General features: G+C 32.3%; 3 protein-coding genes across 3 annotated transcripts in view; all 3 read right to left on the reverse strand.

Moving 5' to 3' along the window:
- LOC111713364 (paraplegin) overlaps window positions 1-1,411 on the reverse strand; it is a 12,982-nt gene extending 11,571 nt beyond the window's left edge. The window contains exons 1-3 of the mRNA XM_023488213.1: window positions 1,322-1,411; window positions 927-997; window positions 13-86 (exon numbers count right to left, since the gene is read on the reverse strand). Coding sequence (XP_023343981.1) covers window positions 13-86; window positions 927-997; window positions 1,322-1,389 — 213 coding nt within the window. The 5' untranslated portion in view covers window positions 1,390-1,411. The remainder of the gene's footprint in view (window positions 1-12; window positions 87-926; window positions 998-1,321) is intronic.
- Window positions 1,389-5,370, reverse strand: LOC111713362 (succinate dehydrogenase assembly factor 2, mitochondrial). The gene is made up of 8 exons (XM_023488211.1): window positions 5,288-5,370; window positions 4,236-4,318; window positions 4,128-4,160; window positions 2,777-2,861; window positions 2,593-2,653; window positions 1,938-2,040; window positions 1,536-1,559; window positions 1,389-1,495 (listed from the first exon to the last, which is right to left on the reverse strand). The coding sequence occupies exons 1-8, from the start codon at window positions 5,352-5,354 to the stop codon at window positions 1,466-1,468; spliced, it is 486 nt and encodes a 161-aa protein (XP_023343979.1). The 5' UTR covers window positions 5,355-5,370; the 3' UTR covers window positions 1,389-1,465.
- Window positions 5,357-16,242, reverse strand: LOC111713365 (cryptochrome-1; the record flags this gene model as incomplete). The annotated part of the gene is made up of 15 exons (XM_023488215.1): window positions 5,357-5,556; window positions 7,023-7,101; window positions 7,589-7,691; window positions 8,049-8,105; window positions 8,830-8,961; window positions 9,413-9,469; window positions 9,926-10,003; window positions 11,096-11,145; window positions 11,532-11,621; window positions 12,029-12,115; window positions 12,705-12,829; window positions 14,085-14,151; window positions 15,169-15,258; window positions 15,643-15,750; window positions 16,099-16,242. Coding segments are annotated over 15 exons (1,362 nt in total), but the record flags the coding sequence as incomplete, so codon positions are not given.
- Between the last annotated feature and the right edge of the window lie 295 nt (window positions 16,243-16,537).

Below are 16,537 nucleotides of genomic sequence, written 5' to 3' on the forward strand. Positions count from 1 at the left end.
GTAATAGAATACCTGGAACCAAGTGGAAGATGTGTGTAAAGAGTTAATGCCTAGTATTCTTTCAAATTTATCAACTGTATTCAGTCCTGAAAAATTTAAATCCATATATATTATTAATATGTTATTTTTTTTCAATTTTTATGAATGACTTAACCCCCCTTCAGAGGTAAAAAAAGTTCTTGATGATGTCAGATGTAAACTGAAATATTCATGATTGAGCTGAAGCCTGAATATTTTTGATGCTGTGTGAAGGGCTGACATTAAATTTTGATTATGAGGAAGAACAGATAGAGAAGTGAATCCCTACCTTCAGTGAGAATGCAAATTCACAGTTTAAATATTTTTTACTGTTATATATTTATTTCTTGTGTTTTCAACATATGAGATTGCCGTCCTAGTCTAGTGTTATCTTACAATATGAAGTTTACGATGGTCTAAAAAACATTTTAGGTATGTCCCTTGCAACTATGATAAAAAAGTCATTGAAGTAATTTTGCATTCTCTTATAATTTGACTTTACGTGTACCTTATATATATATTAATTTATATAAAAGATATTTTCACAAATCAAGAACTAATTTGTGATAATAAATAACAAGACGCAGTTGAGCTAGAGTTTAACTACGTCTCTTTGGGCTACGAATGCACTAGAGAACAAGTTTAAACTACAAGATAAGTGGTTCAACTACTACAGTAGTAGTCCAACTACAAGATTAGTAGTTGGACTACTACAGTAGTAGTCCAACTACCAGATAAGTAGTTCAACTACTACAGTAGTACTTCAACTACTACAGAAGTTGTTCAACTACTACAGAAATACTTTAACTACTACAGAAATACTTCAACTACAACGTAGTTTAACTACTTGCGAGCTAGTTCCACTACTTCTTCCTGTCATTAAATCTTATCTCCGGCTGTAATTTTACCTGATCTGTTTAGAAGCTGTTTGCATGCTCTTATTTCACATTTTAGCATTGATAAATGTCTCGTCCCAATACTAAAACGTTCAATAACTTTTTCAAAATTAAATTAAAGTTAATATAAGTATTTATTTAATTACAGGTGAAGATGTTCAATTAAACAAAAACATTAGTTAAACATAATATTTGATTATTTAATCTCGAGTTTAAACTGCAGTGCGTAGAATCCACAACATGTTGGCTTCTTGGTGCAAAATAAAAACCCAATTACAGAAGAAAAAAAACTATTAGCTCCAAAGAAAATCGAATCTGTTGATAAAAGAGAGAATTTTAAAAATGCCTGCGGATAGGCCATCAAATTTAAATGAATCCTAAGAACTGGTTTCAAAAATTGCACTTGCCTGGAATTTTTCAAACATTGCAGAAAATTAGAATGCGATATTCTAGACATTGATCTCAACCCGATCATTTTTTCTGCAATTAAATTTGTTTAAAGTAACTGGTTCAGTTTGGGTTGAATGGATATTAAGTATGCACGAAGAGAACTATAGACCTGGGAGAGATATTCTAGATTCAAGTATACAAGAATAGAACTATAGATCCGGGAGNAGATTCTCTGTTCTCATTCTTAGCGTGCGCCTAAATACCTCCTCTCATTATCACATTTTAAATAAATCTTGTTGGGCTTAATGGGGCTGTTAACGTTATATAAAGTCAATAATAGACTCACAGAACGATTCACCGTAGTAACCTTTAAATATTTATCTGAGTAAGGCATCACAGTTTTTCAGAGATCAAATCTGACATGTCCTTCAATGTCTCTATGGCATAAATCTAATCAAAAAGTCCTTTCATGAATAAAAGCAATTGAAAATGATCAAGTTTCATGAAGAAACTCTTAGCTTTTGCTCAGATAATCTTTAATTGCTTGAGAGATTTTTTAATTTTAATTTTAAAAATAGGATTTTTTTTCATACAAAAATGTTCAAAATGGCAATTTTAGTAATGATGAGGTTCCTTGAGCATATCCATGACAACATTATCAAAATCCTCCGGAGTAGGTCGGGTTTCTGTAGCCCAGTAGTAGATCTCCCAATCATTAGAGGGCAAGTTAATCAACCTTAATCATCACACATTTATCAAACACAAGCTCAAGTGCCAGGCGTTGCCCGTGAAATTTTCAAAAAATAAAATTTTAAAATTTTTTTTTTGAACAATCAATTTTAAGAAGAAAAACAATCGATATGTTTTTACATATGTTTCCCTTTATTCGGTCCAGCCGTTTGGCCAGCTATAGCTTATATATATATACTAGCAAAGAGCTTATTTATATAGATAATCAACAAAGTTAACCAGCATTGATCAAACTAATAATTTTTCAGATTATATGCAAATTAAGTAACTTTTATATACGTTGTAGAGTTGCTTTGTATTATTTAAAATTACACGTTAAAGCCTGGAGAGGTGTACTTACTACTTATTCCCTTACCACAGAAAATGTCAAGTATAGTTTTATTTTACAGGGGGTGGGGCAAGGAATGCGACCCCCCCCCCCCCTCATGTTCAGAAATGTTTGAAGGCTTAAGTGAAACCATTTTACGAGATCTGACAAACAATATGAAAGTTTAATATGGGTGAATTCTGTTAATCAATTTTTCAATTAGCGTCTAACCTGTCGTAAAGGGATAACTTCTCTGGGTCCATATCAGACAAAAACTTCTTAGCAAAACTTCCTGAAAGCATTTAATCAAAAATAAAGAAATAAATTTAAATCATGCATTAAGTATGTCCTATGACCATTGACCACACTCCAATCCCAAAATGAATTAACAGAATTAGGTTTTCAAGACACTAACCTAATAATAATCCATTCTCTAGCATTCCACGCTTTCTAGATTGATACAGAAGACGAGCTCTTTTCTCCTCCAGGGGTTCATCAAACTAGGAAATATGAAATACTAAAGGAACAGTAGATGTAATTCAAGAAGTGGATCTTACATTCTGATCATGATCCTTATTTTGGTCCCAGAAACCATTCTTATTATAGATAACTTTGTAATTTGTATGCAAGCTGGTCAATAATCGAGGAAAAAAATATTTCTATCTATTAAAATTTTGACACCTTCGTTGGACATGGGTGGGTATTGTGTAGTGTGTACTGTGTACACTCCAATTTTTAGGCATAATTCGCGAACTATTTTTCGGTATAATTCGCAAAATATGTTTCGAGGTTGTGAATCGCGGACATGTAGCTACTTTATAAATGAATTGTTGTAATAAACGCCCTACTCCATAACCGTTTCCCGAACAAGTATCTATCCAGGTACAACTCAGATTCCCTTGACTATCAATGTCACAACCAGGACACGATCCACACGACTAACTGTATCAACGCCACTACCACTAGGCGCGATCTTGAGCTATCAATGCCTCAACAAGGACATGATCTCGTAAACTAACAATGTCTCAACTAGGACACAATCTTCACGACTAATTTGGCGTGTACTTTCAATGACACAACCAGGATACCATCTTCACGACTACTTTGGCGTGGACTATCATTGCCTCAACTAGGAAACGATCCTCAACCTGTTCGTTAAAACAGGGAACGATTACTCTCTGCCAGTAAACAGTACGGAGTCTCTTTTGCAACTGGGTAAATTTCTTCAGCTTAGATTAGATTTGGGTCTTAAACAGCGTAATTACAATATATAACGTAGTTAAGCAATCCCTATATGGGTATGAAGGAGTTATATATATCTATGTACATTGACTGGGTCAATCACAACACATGATTTACGTATTTACTAATGAGCACATTTAGCTATATGGACAAGGTACAACGTATTTACTATGGACCTCTCCTCTATATTTGCTACATGGTGACAGTCTACGTTGAGATTTTTAGGTTGGTAATTTTCTTTTAAAAATGTTTTTTACTCCTCATTTTCCCACCATTAATAATTTAATAATATTTCAAATATGCATATTATTTTGAAGATGGTAATGATGTAATGATGTAATGATGATAATTCAAATAGTTAACAACAAGAAAATAAATAAAAGTTTGCCCTAGGGAAAAAGTGAACTGGATATATTTGTTTTGTTTCAATATTATCTAGGGGGCAAATGTTTGCTCCATAGCCCAAAACAAACTTTTTGAAGAATTGTAAAGATTACTAATATGTATACTAACGAAAAAGTTACCTTTTCAATATATTCTGGAATCCAGGGCTCTTTCTATAAACAAATATACAATTTTAAATCTAATTAAAAATGTGAAACCATTTTAGAAAATTATAATTGTTTTAGTACCTTGTCAGGAGAATGAGTTGGACCGTCGTCACTGCTGAAAGTTCTAGAAGAAATCATTTTCTGCAGTCCAAGACAATTTAATCCTGAAAATATAACAAAATACTTCAGGGTTGAGTCGACTGAAGTGCTGCAGAACAACTAAGTTTTCCAGCGAAAACGATGCGAAATTTTGTGAAAAACAAACAAAATACGAGCAAATATTACGAGGGAAAAAATCGCGAAATTTTGCATAAATCTGTAAGGCGAAAATTTTCGCAAAATAAAAATGCGTAGTTTCCAGAAAAAAAAATTTCGCAATTTTTTGTGTTTTCGCCTTTTTATTTTTAAAAACAAAATGCGAAAAAATGCTAAATTTTTGGCGTAAAAAATGTTTCCCCATTTTGCTTGAATCCCTAATCACAACGTTAACTCAAAACTTCATTCTAAAATTATTATTTTGATTCAATTATTTTTATTTTATATGGAATCCCGATTCTTAATCTGTATGTATCTGCGCTGAATCAGGGACCATGATGAAATTTTTTCTTTTTGGAATATATTTAGTTCTGTTATTTTTGAAAATATTTTATTACACAATAAAAATTAGCTATTTGTCACTATATTTGGTGGGACAAAACGTAAACAGTTGAGGGTTGGAGGGTTTTACTACACGCTTATTCATAAAGGATGAGCCTCTAGAGACGACTGTATGGAATTTGTTCGCTACCATTTTATTATTCACGATTCCATGTCGGTTAACTTGTTTATTTCTTTGAAAATTCTATTAATAGCCCCATTCAACATTTAAATCGTCATATTTCAAGAGTTTCAGCTCTTATTCTTTAATAAATCTCATCTATTTTGAATAACGTTGTAGTAGGTTCACATATTTTTTAGATTTTGTATATCTTCTGGAAAATCTCCTTGTGGGGGATGGTAGGGGGGATTCTTAAATTTTTAGCATTGGATACTGACCCACCACGATCTTAAGCAATTGCAAAAAAAGTTTAGTTTTAGTTTACTAAAAATTCAGAACATTATAAATAGCTTTGCAAAAATGGTATTTGTAATACCTTGTTTCGTCTGTCCAATATTGGAGTTGCGTGCAGTGAACACCACTAATTTCATAATTCGAGACATGATTCTGAAAATACAAGAATTAAACGTAACATAAAAAAAAAATATTCGAGATCAGCATATTTAATACTTTTTGGTCGAAAGGGATACTCTGTACAGTCAACAGACCATCATTTCTTGGCAAGAAATCCATCCATCGTTTTCTGTTTCTTCTTGGGAGGCTCCTTTCCCTCTTTCTTCTTAGGGGTCTCCTTGCCAGCTTTTCCTGAAATTCAAAATTACGTCTTTGTAATTTTTAAGCATTGAAAAAACGATGCAAAATCAAATTGGAGTAATTTTATATCCCTCCAAGGAGTCCAATCTAATGACTATCAAATTTCATAAGTATCAATTTTATCATTAAATACTCTTCGAACAAGTAAGGACGAATTCCTGATCATGCCAAAGTTTTTGGCGAAATATATTGAGAAGAAAAAAATGTAATTCTAGTGAGAGGAAGAAGGATTGGAACTTGATTCCAACGTTTACAATTTATGACAATTATATATAACATCAGTTTTTTAAATTGATTTTTTGTATGCTGTTCTTAGGACTGAATTAGGAGAGAAGGAAAAATAAGTTAATCTAGAAAATAAAGAAAGAATCATGTAATTAAAATGAGAAATCAAAGATTTTAAAAAGTTTTAGTGAGTTTAATTCAGGTTATTGTTTTTTTTTCTTTCGATATCATATCTCTGTTGAGTTTGAACATTATAAGATCAGGCAAACATTTTTTCGCGTTTGTTTGATTTGTTGAAATTAATATATAATAATAAATAATTTTGAATTAACTTTCTTCAATTAGGACATAACAACAGAGTTAAAACGGAAAAATTTTCTGATAATTTTATTCTAAAACTAACACCTGAGACTAATGACTTTGCTCATATTAATAGTCAACATTTGTGGGTGGTGTATTTTTCGACCTACACAAATCCGCTATACTTCACTTCTGACCTACGACAAATCCGCTATACTACACATCCGACCTACAAGCATGTGGTTTTACAGCTGCTAAATGGACTGGAGGCCGCAGCGCCAGGCCCCCTAGGACCCCTAGCCTGTCCTCGCCGCGGCGCTCGGCCCCCAAGCCTGTCCTAGCCGCGACGCTCGGCCCCCTAGCCTGTCCTAGCCGCAGCGCTCGGCCAAGAAATTGTCCTAACCTAACCTAACCCTCAAATAATACAAAAATAAACAGCTGGGGTAGGTCCGATATTGCAGTAGGTCAGAAAGTTAGTAGGTCAGTAGTACAGTAGGGGGGATGTTGCGTATAGACGATGTAACATTACCCATTTGTGAGAAGTGTTTCAGGGCTTTAACGTTTTTTTTTGTAGAGCGACAACCAGAAAACTGTGAAATAGGAATATGACATTATACCAATACTAAGGTGCATTTGATATTGTTACAAAGCAAAATTTATAACAAATAACATCACTAAATAAGTTAAATTGGTCTGTTAACACATGCACTATTGTTGTGTCTCATGTTCATTGAACGTATTATTACTGAAGTTGTCTTCTTCCATTTTTAGAGTTTCTGGTTCTCAATGTACAGAGTACATTTAATTATCAATTCCCTTCAGATCCGGAACCTAATCACTACAATATCCAACGGATCCGGATCCAGAACCTACTCACTACAAAATCCAACGGATCCGGATCCTATCCTAAGCACTGCTATTTAGGAATTTACCTGCATCATAAGCTTTCTTCATCCTTCCAATGTTTATCTTTGATATGACAGTGTGGTCCACAATAGGGCGAGGATAGTCCTAAAATTAAAATTAAAATTTGAATAAATTGATTAACAAGTTTTCTATGGATGTCTTTATTCTTCTTTTATTTTTATAAAGCCTCCAGTGATTTTGTAACAGTTAAATGATATATTTCTATAAATGTCTCCTAAACATTTTTAAACAAGTTAAATCAAATAAAAACTGATAAAAAATCTTACCCCCAAGGAGTGGGGCTCCTTGGGGGTAAGATTTTTAAATAACTACGTATTTATCTTACAATTTAAATGTATTACGATAATATATTTAACATCTATTTAAATTCAAAGTGATCACTTTTAAAAGGTTTAAAAATTTAAAAATTACATGATATAAATAATTGCTGACTGAAAGATTCATATTTCCAACAAAAATTTCAGTCGGTACAGAGTGGCCGGCGGGGCGGTACAGAGTGGCCGGCAGGTCGGTAAATAAAAAGTCGCCCAGCAATGCCTGACTAGGTGACTAAGGATATAAAATATTCGACCTGTCCAATAATACACCCAGCTGCTTTCTGGACGGCCAGGGGGGCTTCCCAGGGGGAGTAGATATATTTATCTGGGTACTTCTTTAACTGGGGCAGATACTTCCTGTCCAAACCAGATCTATCAACTTTTATCTAACTTTTAATTGCTGCTCATCAGCGATATGTTCTCTTTATAAATTAACTAACAGTAACAAAAACAAGGGAGTTATCGATTTTGTTCGTGCATTTGGAAAAATCAAATTTGATGCGGCTAGATTCCAACTATCAATAAACTGTCTTTCGAGGTCATAAAAGGTCCCAGAAAAAATTAGGCCCGATCGGTTCAGCCGTTTATTAGAAAAAAAACGACCAATATGTAATATATAAAGATGGGGTACCCATATCCTGTAAGTGTACAATCCCCTGATTGCTTTCATTGACATATTTGGAATGATGTTAACAACTTGAAGATCTTAGTTTCCTAATATATTCTCCTGTTGGATCAGTTTTCTTCCCGAAGGCGACAGGACTGTAAACTCTGCACAAAATATTTGTAAATTAGTTGGTAGATAAATTAATGAAAAATAATTTCGCCTCTTCAGAAATTAATCGTTCACCTGTTCTTTTAATTTAATTATTTTTTGATTTCTTAGTAATATTAGGAAAAACTAAAAACTATAACTCAATATATTGTTCAGGTTTCTTCCATACACGTTAAAATCCATGCTTATTTCAAGAATAAATATCCAATTCGGAAAAGACTGTAACAAAGATGAAATTTTGGGTTTAATGCATTTGCGATCATATTTAGAAAGTAAATATTTTATTCAAAATAAATTTCCCCCCAAAAAATATTAAAGGTTTTATCACAAAAAACTTGCTTTCTTTAAGGGAACCAAATTTTCAAGTAAAAAGTATGTTAACTATTAATTTTAGATTTTCAACAAGCATCTTGGAAACCCGGGAACTAGAAAATCTTTAAATATTAACTTCCCATCAGCCTCAGGAGTGAGAATAGTTCTAAAAAAACATCTCGGAGTTGATATAAATACATGGTTTATATATTTTCCCCCATCAAAAACCAAGTTTTTTTAAAATCCTTTTTTGTATTTTTTACCCAAAACCAATTCATTTCCCGCTGAAAATAATCTTTCCCCCCACAATTCAGAGATTAAATCCTTTAAAAACCCTTCCTAACACCTTATGGACAAAATTATCTTTCAAATAAAACATACACCCCTGAAAATATTGTTAAATTATACCTGAAGAATTGGTAGAAGAATGAGGAGGCTGACAACCACATCCAGTTTCCAGCGTTTAATGACCAGTCTGCATCCAGCAGCAGCTCTTCAAACACCTCCTGACCACGCTCCCAGGACTGGTACAGATCACCTCTTAAATAAACAAAAGTGAAAATACTGATCATGTTTTTCTCTAACCACTATCACTATCACTATCACTTACTATTACTATTACTGTTACTTTTTTTAAGGACAACCCGCCATTCGATAAAGTAAAATACCTTATTTAGTATTTCGGGCACGGAAAAAAACAATATTGGAGACGGAACATCAAATCATTCAAGATTTCCATAATTGAAAAAAGAAAAGTGGAACGAAAAAATGTTTTCAACTACACAAAAATGTTCATGTTAAGATAAGGTTATAGCGAAACAAATTTACATAGTAACCTAATAATAATAAAATATTAGGTCTTTTAGGTCTTTAAAGTTAAATTTTAAATCGTTTTGTAATCATGAGAAACATGATCGTAACTAATGCTAATGTTAGGAAAATCAAAAATGGATATTTTTAATAAGAACTCTTTTATAAAATAGCCCTTTACCTGGTAAGAAAGCATGCAACACTGTGTCTAGCTAGATGATGAATCCACCCTTCAGTTCTTTACAACGATTTTTTCATCATAACATTAATAGTACTAAAATCAAAATAAAAAAACTGTTTGGTAAGACTCGAAAAATACAATATTTACAATCCATAAACGAAAATGTTATTTTTAAATCATTTTAAGAAGTTACAATGGTTTAGTTTATAAAGCGTAAAAACTAAGGAATTTTAAATACTAGAATTTACTGTTTGATTAAAAATATTCAATTTTTAGGCGATAAAATCGCGCGCAATCAAGATTTTATTTTATTTATGAATTCATGATGCCAGGGATCAGATTTAATTAAAATTGATCGAGAAGTAGCTGAACCACGAGGACGTAGTTCAACCACTTATCATTTGCGCCGGTTCAAGCTAAAGAGAAGTAAATGAACGATGTCTACACTGTTCTCGTTATTTATTAATCTGTTTCCGGGTTATATCTATCATCTGTTGAGACGAAAAAGTGTCCCTAAGCTGTGTCATGATTGCGTCAATCCACGGAAACCCTGTTCTAGCCTCCGCCCAGGCAGCTACCTTCTCGGGGTTACTGAAAACATTTAGGCATTTTAAGAGACTGTACACTAACAAGTGAAACACTCAATTTGTAGCATTGATTTTTCGATTCACAAGGGTACACACTCCACATTAAAGCTTTGCATGATCAAGAATAAATGAAATATCCATGTTTTTAACTCTGAAAATTGATTCTTGAGGTTTAATTCCCTATCCAAGTGTCTAGCGGATAAAGGCTGAGAAACAATTAATGAAAATTGTCAGAAAATAATTTTTAATCAAGAAAAACTATGATATTTTTCAATGACAGTCCCTTTGATATAATTCTCATTAAGTTGGGGCAGAAGGTCAACGTTAACTGTACGCAGAACCGTCCTACAACCAGTGCTTAGGATCCATTTAATTTCAATGCGGATCCGGATGCGGATGCATATGCGAAACAAATGGATTCGGATCCACGTTATTTCTTTAAAATTTACTGAATCTTTAACAAAGCAGAATTTTCAAATTCTTTGTCTTATTTTTATGCTAAAACTTGATGTACCATTTAGAAATTTGTAAAGTCTTTTTTTCATAAGTTCAGATTTGGGTTTTGAGAGTAATATTTTTTTTTGCTGTTTTTGTTGATACTTTGCCCCTTGGATCCGGATCAAGGAAGCCAAAATCTTGCGTATCTATAGGATTCGGATCTTAAGCTCTGCATGCATCTGATTTAAGATTAAACATTTAACAGTGGGATTCCTCCCCAGCCCAGGTAAATTTCAGATTCTTGTTTCCTATCTTTGTAATGGTTTCGTTAAAACTAGCGGATCCTAATACGTCATAATCTTTAATATAAACACATTCACATTTTAGAGAAAAATGTTACAGCATATTAAAAATTGATGCAAGGTTTTTACTCTTTTTTACATTTTTTTGTAAACAAAAACAAAGTAAAGATAAAGGCAGGGGTTTAATAATTTTTTCATGTTGGTAATATTTGTGCGGAAAGGAAAAGAACTTGTCTTTTGATGTCAAATTTTTAATTTTTCCCCCAGAGCAGGATATAGTTATTGAAAATATAAATTTGTCCATAAAACAAAAAATAATTATGAGTGAGGGTTCACAAAAAAGTCACGACGTTTACCTGTCCCAATCAATTTGTTTACATATCTGGTTTCCCTCCATTTTATCAAAGTTCCTGATCAATAATTCATTAATTTAAGATATATTAAACTTTTGAATGATATAGTGCTAATCGTCAAAGCTTAAACTCGTTGTCAACAGCCATAAATTCGTGAAAAACTCATACATAAAAATCTATTATTGTAAGAAGAAGTTTTAATAAATTGAATCTTCCTACCAAAAGGAACTAACTTAATCCCTATTAATAGTACACAAGATAAGGATTAGTGTTTCTGTATGGATTACCAATACAAAAATTTCCAACGGTCGATTTATATAAAAAGATACATTGAGTACATAAAGGGAATGGTTTATAAACTGTTCTAGAGAAATGAATTAAAATGAGATGATTCTCTAATGAAAGGATGAATAGTTGTAAGAAAGAATGAATGAATGATGTTCCTGGTGTTAGCTCCAACAGTATAGAAGAACTCTCTCCAGAGAAGTTGTCCATGCAGAGATACAGGAGGTTCAGTGTGCTTCCCAGTCTGCAAACATTTAATAACAATATTTTCAGATTTTTATTTATCTAAAAATAGGGTAAATATTTTCTAGAATTTCCTAAATTACTGGAGGGGGGAGGGGACGGCGGGGATTGAATAATTGGACTTCAATGGACAATTTTTCTAAAATTTGCTTGGGCGAATGGAGATAAAAAAAACCCTCAAATTTTCACTCTGAGCAATCATTCAAAAAGAATATGCTCTATAATCTTTCTTTTTCGTGCTATTGCTGAAAACCTGGATAAAATTTAGTTAAAAGGTTATTTTAAAACTTTTTTCAATATTTGCATTCATTTATGAATGAAAACAATGATTTTTATAAATGCGAGAAATAAGCTATCCAAATTGTTCTAATATTCGATTTCTTATCAATATAAATAAATGGCGAATACCTTGTAAATACTCTGTAGTTGCCAGTACATAGTTCTGGGAGACAGACAACCGAATTTCAGGTACGGGCTGAGAACTGTGGTTGAGGGCTTAAAAAATAACTTTATTAATTGTTGGATATAAAAATATTTCATTCAAAAAACAAAGATATCAATTGAGAACCAATTTAGAAGTCTTAAAGTAAAATAACACCTTGGCTCATAGACAATCTTGATTGACTTCTTTATGATTCCTTATACTTTTCCACATCCTATTTGACGAAACCTTATACTTTTTCACATCCTATTTGACGAAACCTTATACTTTTTCACATCCTATTTGACGAAACCTTATACTTTTTCACATCCTATTTGACGAAACCTTATACTTTTTCACATCCTATTTGACGAAACCTTATACTTGTTCACATCTTATTTGACGAAACCTTATACTTTTTCACATCCTATTTGACGAAACACCTCCAATTGTAAATTTGAAAAATTGAGCCATTTATTAACATTTGAGACGCGCTCAAACATAGTTGGTTCCACTTGAAAATGTATTCAGTGTTTTGAGATTTGAGCCGGCGTTCAATTAGAACCTGTTTTTTGCGGTTCAGCGACCCGGTTTAAATTCTTTAAATTCGGCCTCGGGATAATTGAACCATCTATCTAAATAAAACTGTATTTAATTGGATACCTCAAGAGAGTTCGGAGACGTGTTAGGTTTCTCAAATTTGAGAACCCAGCCTCGGGTTTTTTCACAGATCTTGTCCTCCAACCTCTTCAAGGCCTCGCTCTCGCCACCAGGAAACTTATTCAGACCTTAAAGAGACCGTGAAGGAAATTTCATGTTACTCTTTATTTAAAGAACAAAAATAACCGAAATATCCTTCTTTGTATCTTAAAATTGATAATTTTTAGTAATCGTTATTCATTTTAAGTAACTAGTGGCCTAATGCAGCAAAAACAAGGAAGGAATATCTTTTTTCAAAATATTTTCTTTTTTGTTTGTTACTGGGATAAAGGTTGAAAAAGTACCCATGTAATCGGGCATTATTATTATTTTTATTATTATAATAATTATTACTATTATTATTATTATTATTATTATTACTATTATTTTAGCCCATCCTAGCCGCAGCGCCAGGCCCAGAACTTGTCTTAACCTAACCTAACCCTAAATAACAAAAAAATAAATAATAATAAATTTGCTGAAAAATAAATGATCATGTACAAAATTGATAGGAGGGGGGGAGCGGGGCACGGGGGGGGGTCCAAAAATCGTTCACTAGGAGACCCTAGCGTTTACCTCCAAAACTGGATGTCACAAGAAATAATATCGACAGTAAAATAAAAAATTTAAAAATATAAAATCTGAATATTTTTCAAGGACTGCACGCACGGAATTGATGTTTGTATAACTTTACGTTCTCCGTTCTACTACTAGACAGCAAATGAATATTATTCAGAGAATCAAAATTAGAGTAGTCGATAGATTCACTACCCCTTGTTTTTCCAGAGCAATCCCTTTTATAATCTTAGATATTGGTTTGTTGTGATCAAATAATGCAAAAAAAAAATTATGGCAAGTAAAGATAAATGATAAGCTTACTTTATTAGTCAAGTGAAACATTAAAATAAAATTCGTTGGAAAGAAAAATTAATTTATCGAAAAAAGGTCAAGCTTTCAGTTAAAAAATGTATATTCAATATTTCATACAGAACGTTTTTTTCCTTAATTGGAAAGTGAAAAATAGTCGTTCAGTATTATTTCAATTGATTCGCCCCGGGGAAATACGGAATAAAGAATCAATTGATAAATATTATATATAAAGTCATAAGCAGAAAGACCCGGAATTAATTTAAAATTTATCAGACGAAGTAACAGCTAATTTTACAAAAATGATTAATGAAAAGATGACAATAGCCCTAGCCCTGCCAATTCCAAAATGTGGTCTGCCTTTATTGTGCGTTTAAAATTACCCGAGATATATGTGTTAAATGTTCTGATTAACTGTCCATTACTTCCGGGCATTACTGGTGTTATATTAAAGAATGCAATAATCCAGCTGCTTACCTAGATCATCAGATTTCTTCCCAGCTCTCTTTAAAATATCTTCTAAACTAGGAACATCGTATTTACTCTTTAAAAATATATCCAATATTCATCTCAGTTCTGTTACTTGTTCTTATTCAATTAAGAAAAAAAGTTAGAAAATAGAATTATTTGAAAGAATTTAAAAATGTATTTTCCTCTAAAATATCATTTATATTTGAATTCAGGGATAGGACTTGAATACTTTGAATAATGGTCTAAAACTTTTTTTTAAGGAGCAACAATTTGCAAAGTGATGCAAACATTTTGGAAAGTTTCAACAAAATTTGGAGATAAAAACCTGTAAGGATATGAATTATATAGCTACATATCAACATAGGCCCTAGGGTATACATTTTAAGGGAAATTATTTCTCCCTCTGAAAATTAATTTTCCCCAGATGTAAGGTACGTTTCGCTGAAAAAGGGAAAATAAATAATTTTTAAACAAAAAGTAAAAAGTTAAATTTTGATAACCAATTTTTCATTTCTTGAATTCTTTAATAGTTCTGCCAATAAATTCAAAGTTCTGATTCCTTGGATAATAATGATAATAAAGCTCCCCATTGTAGAACCCGCAGACCACCATCGTAGTATTAGGCCAATGCCTTAAATCCTTTCAATATTAATAAATGCAGGATAGATCTTTTTAATATGATCATCGAATATTTTATGAAAAATATCAATTCTATGTCAAAAGCTTGCAATACCTCAATGGATATTCTGTCCAAACATTATGTTGAACAAAATTTAACCTATTCAATGATTCCTTTAGATATCAATCGGAAAATACCACATTTGTGTGAACTGTTAGATGTAAGATCTAATCTAATTTCTCTTGACAATTTTGATTTTTTAAGAATTAAATAAGTTAATTTGTTTTTTATGTACCGACTAACAGTTACAAATGATACAATCTATATGTTTATTCATTCTTTCATTCGTTCATTAAAATGTGTATGTGCTGTACAGTATACACCTCGTAATATCTTTGTTTGTATCTATGTGTACGAAATATACTTTTCTATGATAAATAATTAAGTAAAAGTATAAATTGAATATATTTCCTCGTCTATGTCCTCAGGTTTTGACTCTGTTGGCAGCACAGCAGGAAGTTCAAGAGGTTTAGCAGGGGAACCAAGTTTACTTAACAATCCCTAAACAACAATATCATAGCATAGCGTTAAAAATGTTGTAATAGAAATATGAAGATATCTAGAAGAGAATATTACGCCTGTACCATATACAAACAATAAAAATATCTGACAGAATATAATATTACTCCTGTACAAGTATACCAAAAAGATTGCTATGGAAGTGAGTTAAAACATCCATAATTATTTTTACAATTAACAACATTGTTTTTATACTTCGTAGGTAGGTCACAGATATAGGCTAGAGGTTAGGCTGGAGCAACCACAATTCTACAAAATGTATCATTGCACGGGTCATCACCAGCCCAGGTGTGGCATGCCCCCAAATATTCCAGAAAAGGTATTTCAAGGGTTGGTGAGTGAGTGAGAGTGAAAATGAAAACAAACCTGAAACTTCTGGTACGTAAGCGGAACATCTCCTTTATTAGCTGCAATGATAGCTTCAGGATTGTAGAGAGTGTGCCCACAAAAAGTTTTAACTTCGACATTCAAATCCTGGAAATATTATCAATTTACATTATAACAAGCCTTCATTCAACTGTGCCATCACTTATGCTTGAGCCAGTAATTTAACTATTTTAACCAATTTCATCAATAGCTCTTCAACCGATGATAAATTTTGCTTAGACTTATTCAATTTTAAATTTAAATTTAAATTTTGTTTAGATTTACCAAAAAAATGTTTAATTTCCCGAATTCAACGAAAACTTGCATACATAATATTGCTTCAGACATTCATAATAAACTGAGAGAAAAAAATTATTTTGAGAACTTTGGGGTAGGGGGTGGGGTAGAGGGGAGGATGGCAACAGAATAAATACCCCTGCACTGGGTAAACATTACCTTAGCAATATTTTTTATTTTTGCATCTCTGGATACAGCATACGGTTCTGTGTCTTCCTCCCAAGTAAGTAATCTCGCATCCCAATCCCTTATGAACAAGTGAACAAGTGAACAAGTAAACAGGTGAACAGGTGAACAGTTAAACAGCTAAACAGTTAAACAGTAAAACAGTAAAACAGTTAAACAGTTAAACAGTTAAACAGTTAAACAGTTAAACAGTTAAACAGTTAAACAGTTAAACAGTTAAACAGTTAAACAGTTAAACAGTTGAACAGTTGAACAGTTGAGTTAAACAGTTAAAACAGTTTAAAGGTTAAAACAGTTTAAACGTTAAAACAGTTTATAGGTTAAAACAGTTTAAACGTTAAAACAGTTTAACCGTTAAAACAGTTTAACCGTTAAAACAGTTTAAACGTTAAAACAGTTTAACCGTTAAAAC

Source organism: Eurytemora carolleeae, unplaced genomic scaffold, assembly GCF_000591075.1.
Source record: "Eurytemora carolleeae unplaced genomic scaffold, Eaff_2.0 scaffold1083, whole genome shotgun sequence".
Lineage (NCBI taxonomy): Eukaryota > Metazoa > Arthropoda > Copepoda > Calanoida > Temoridae > Eurytemora > Eurytemora carolleeae.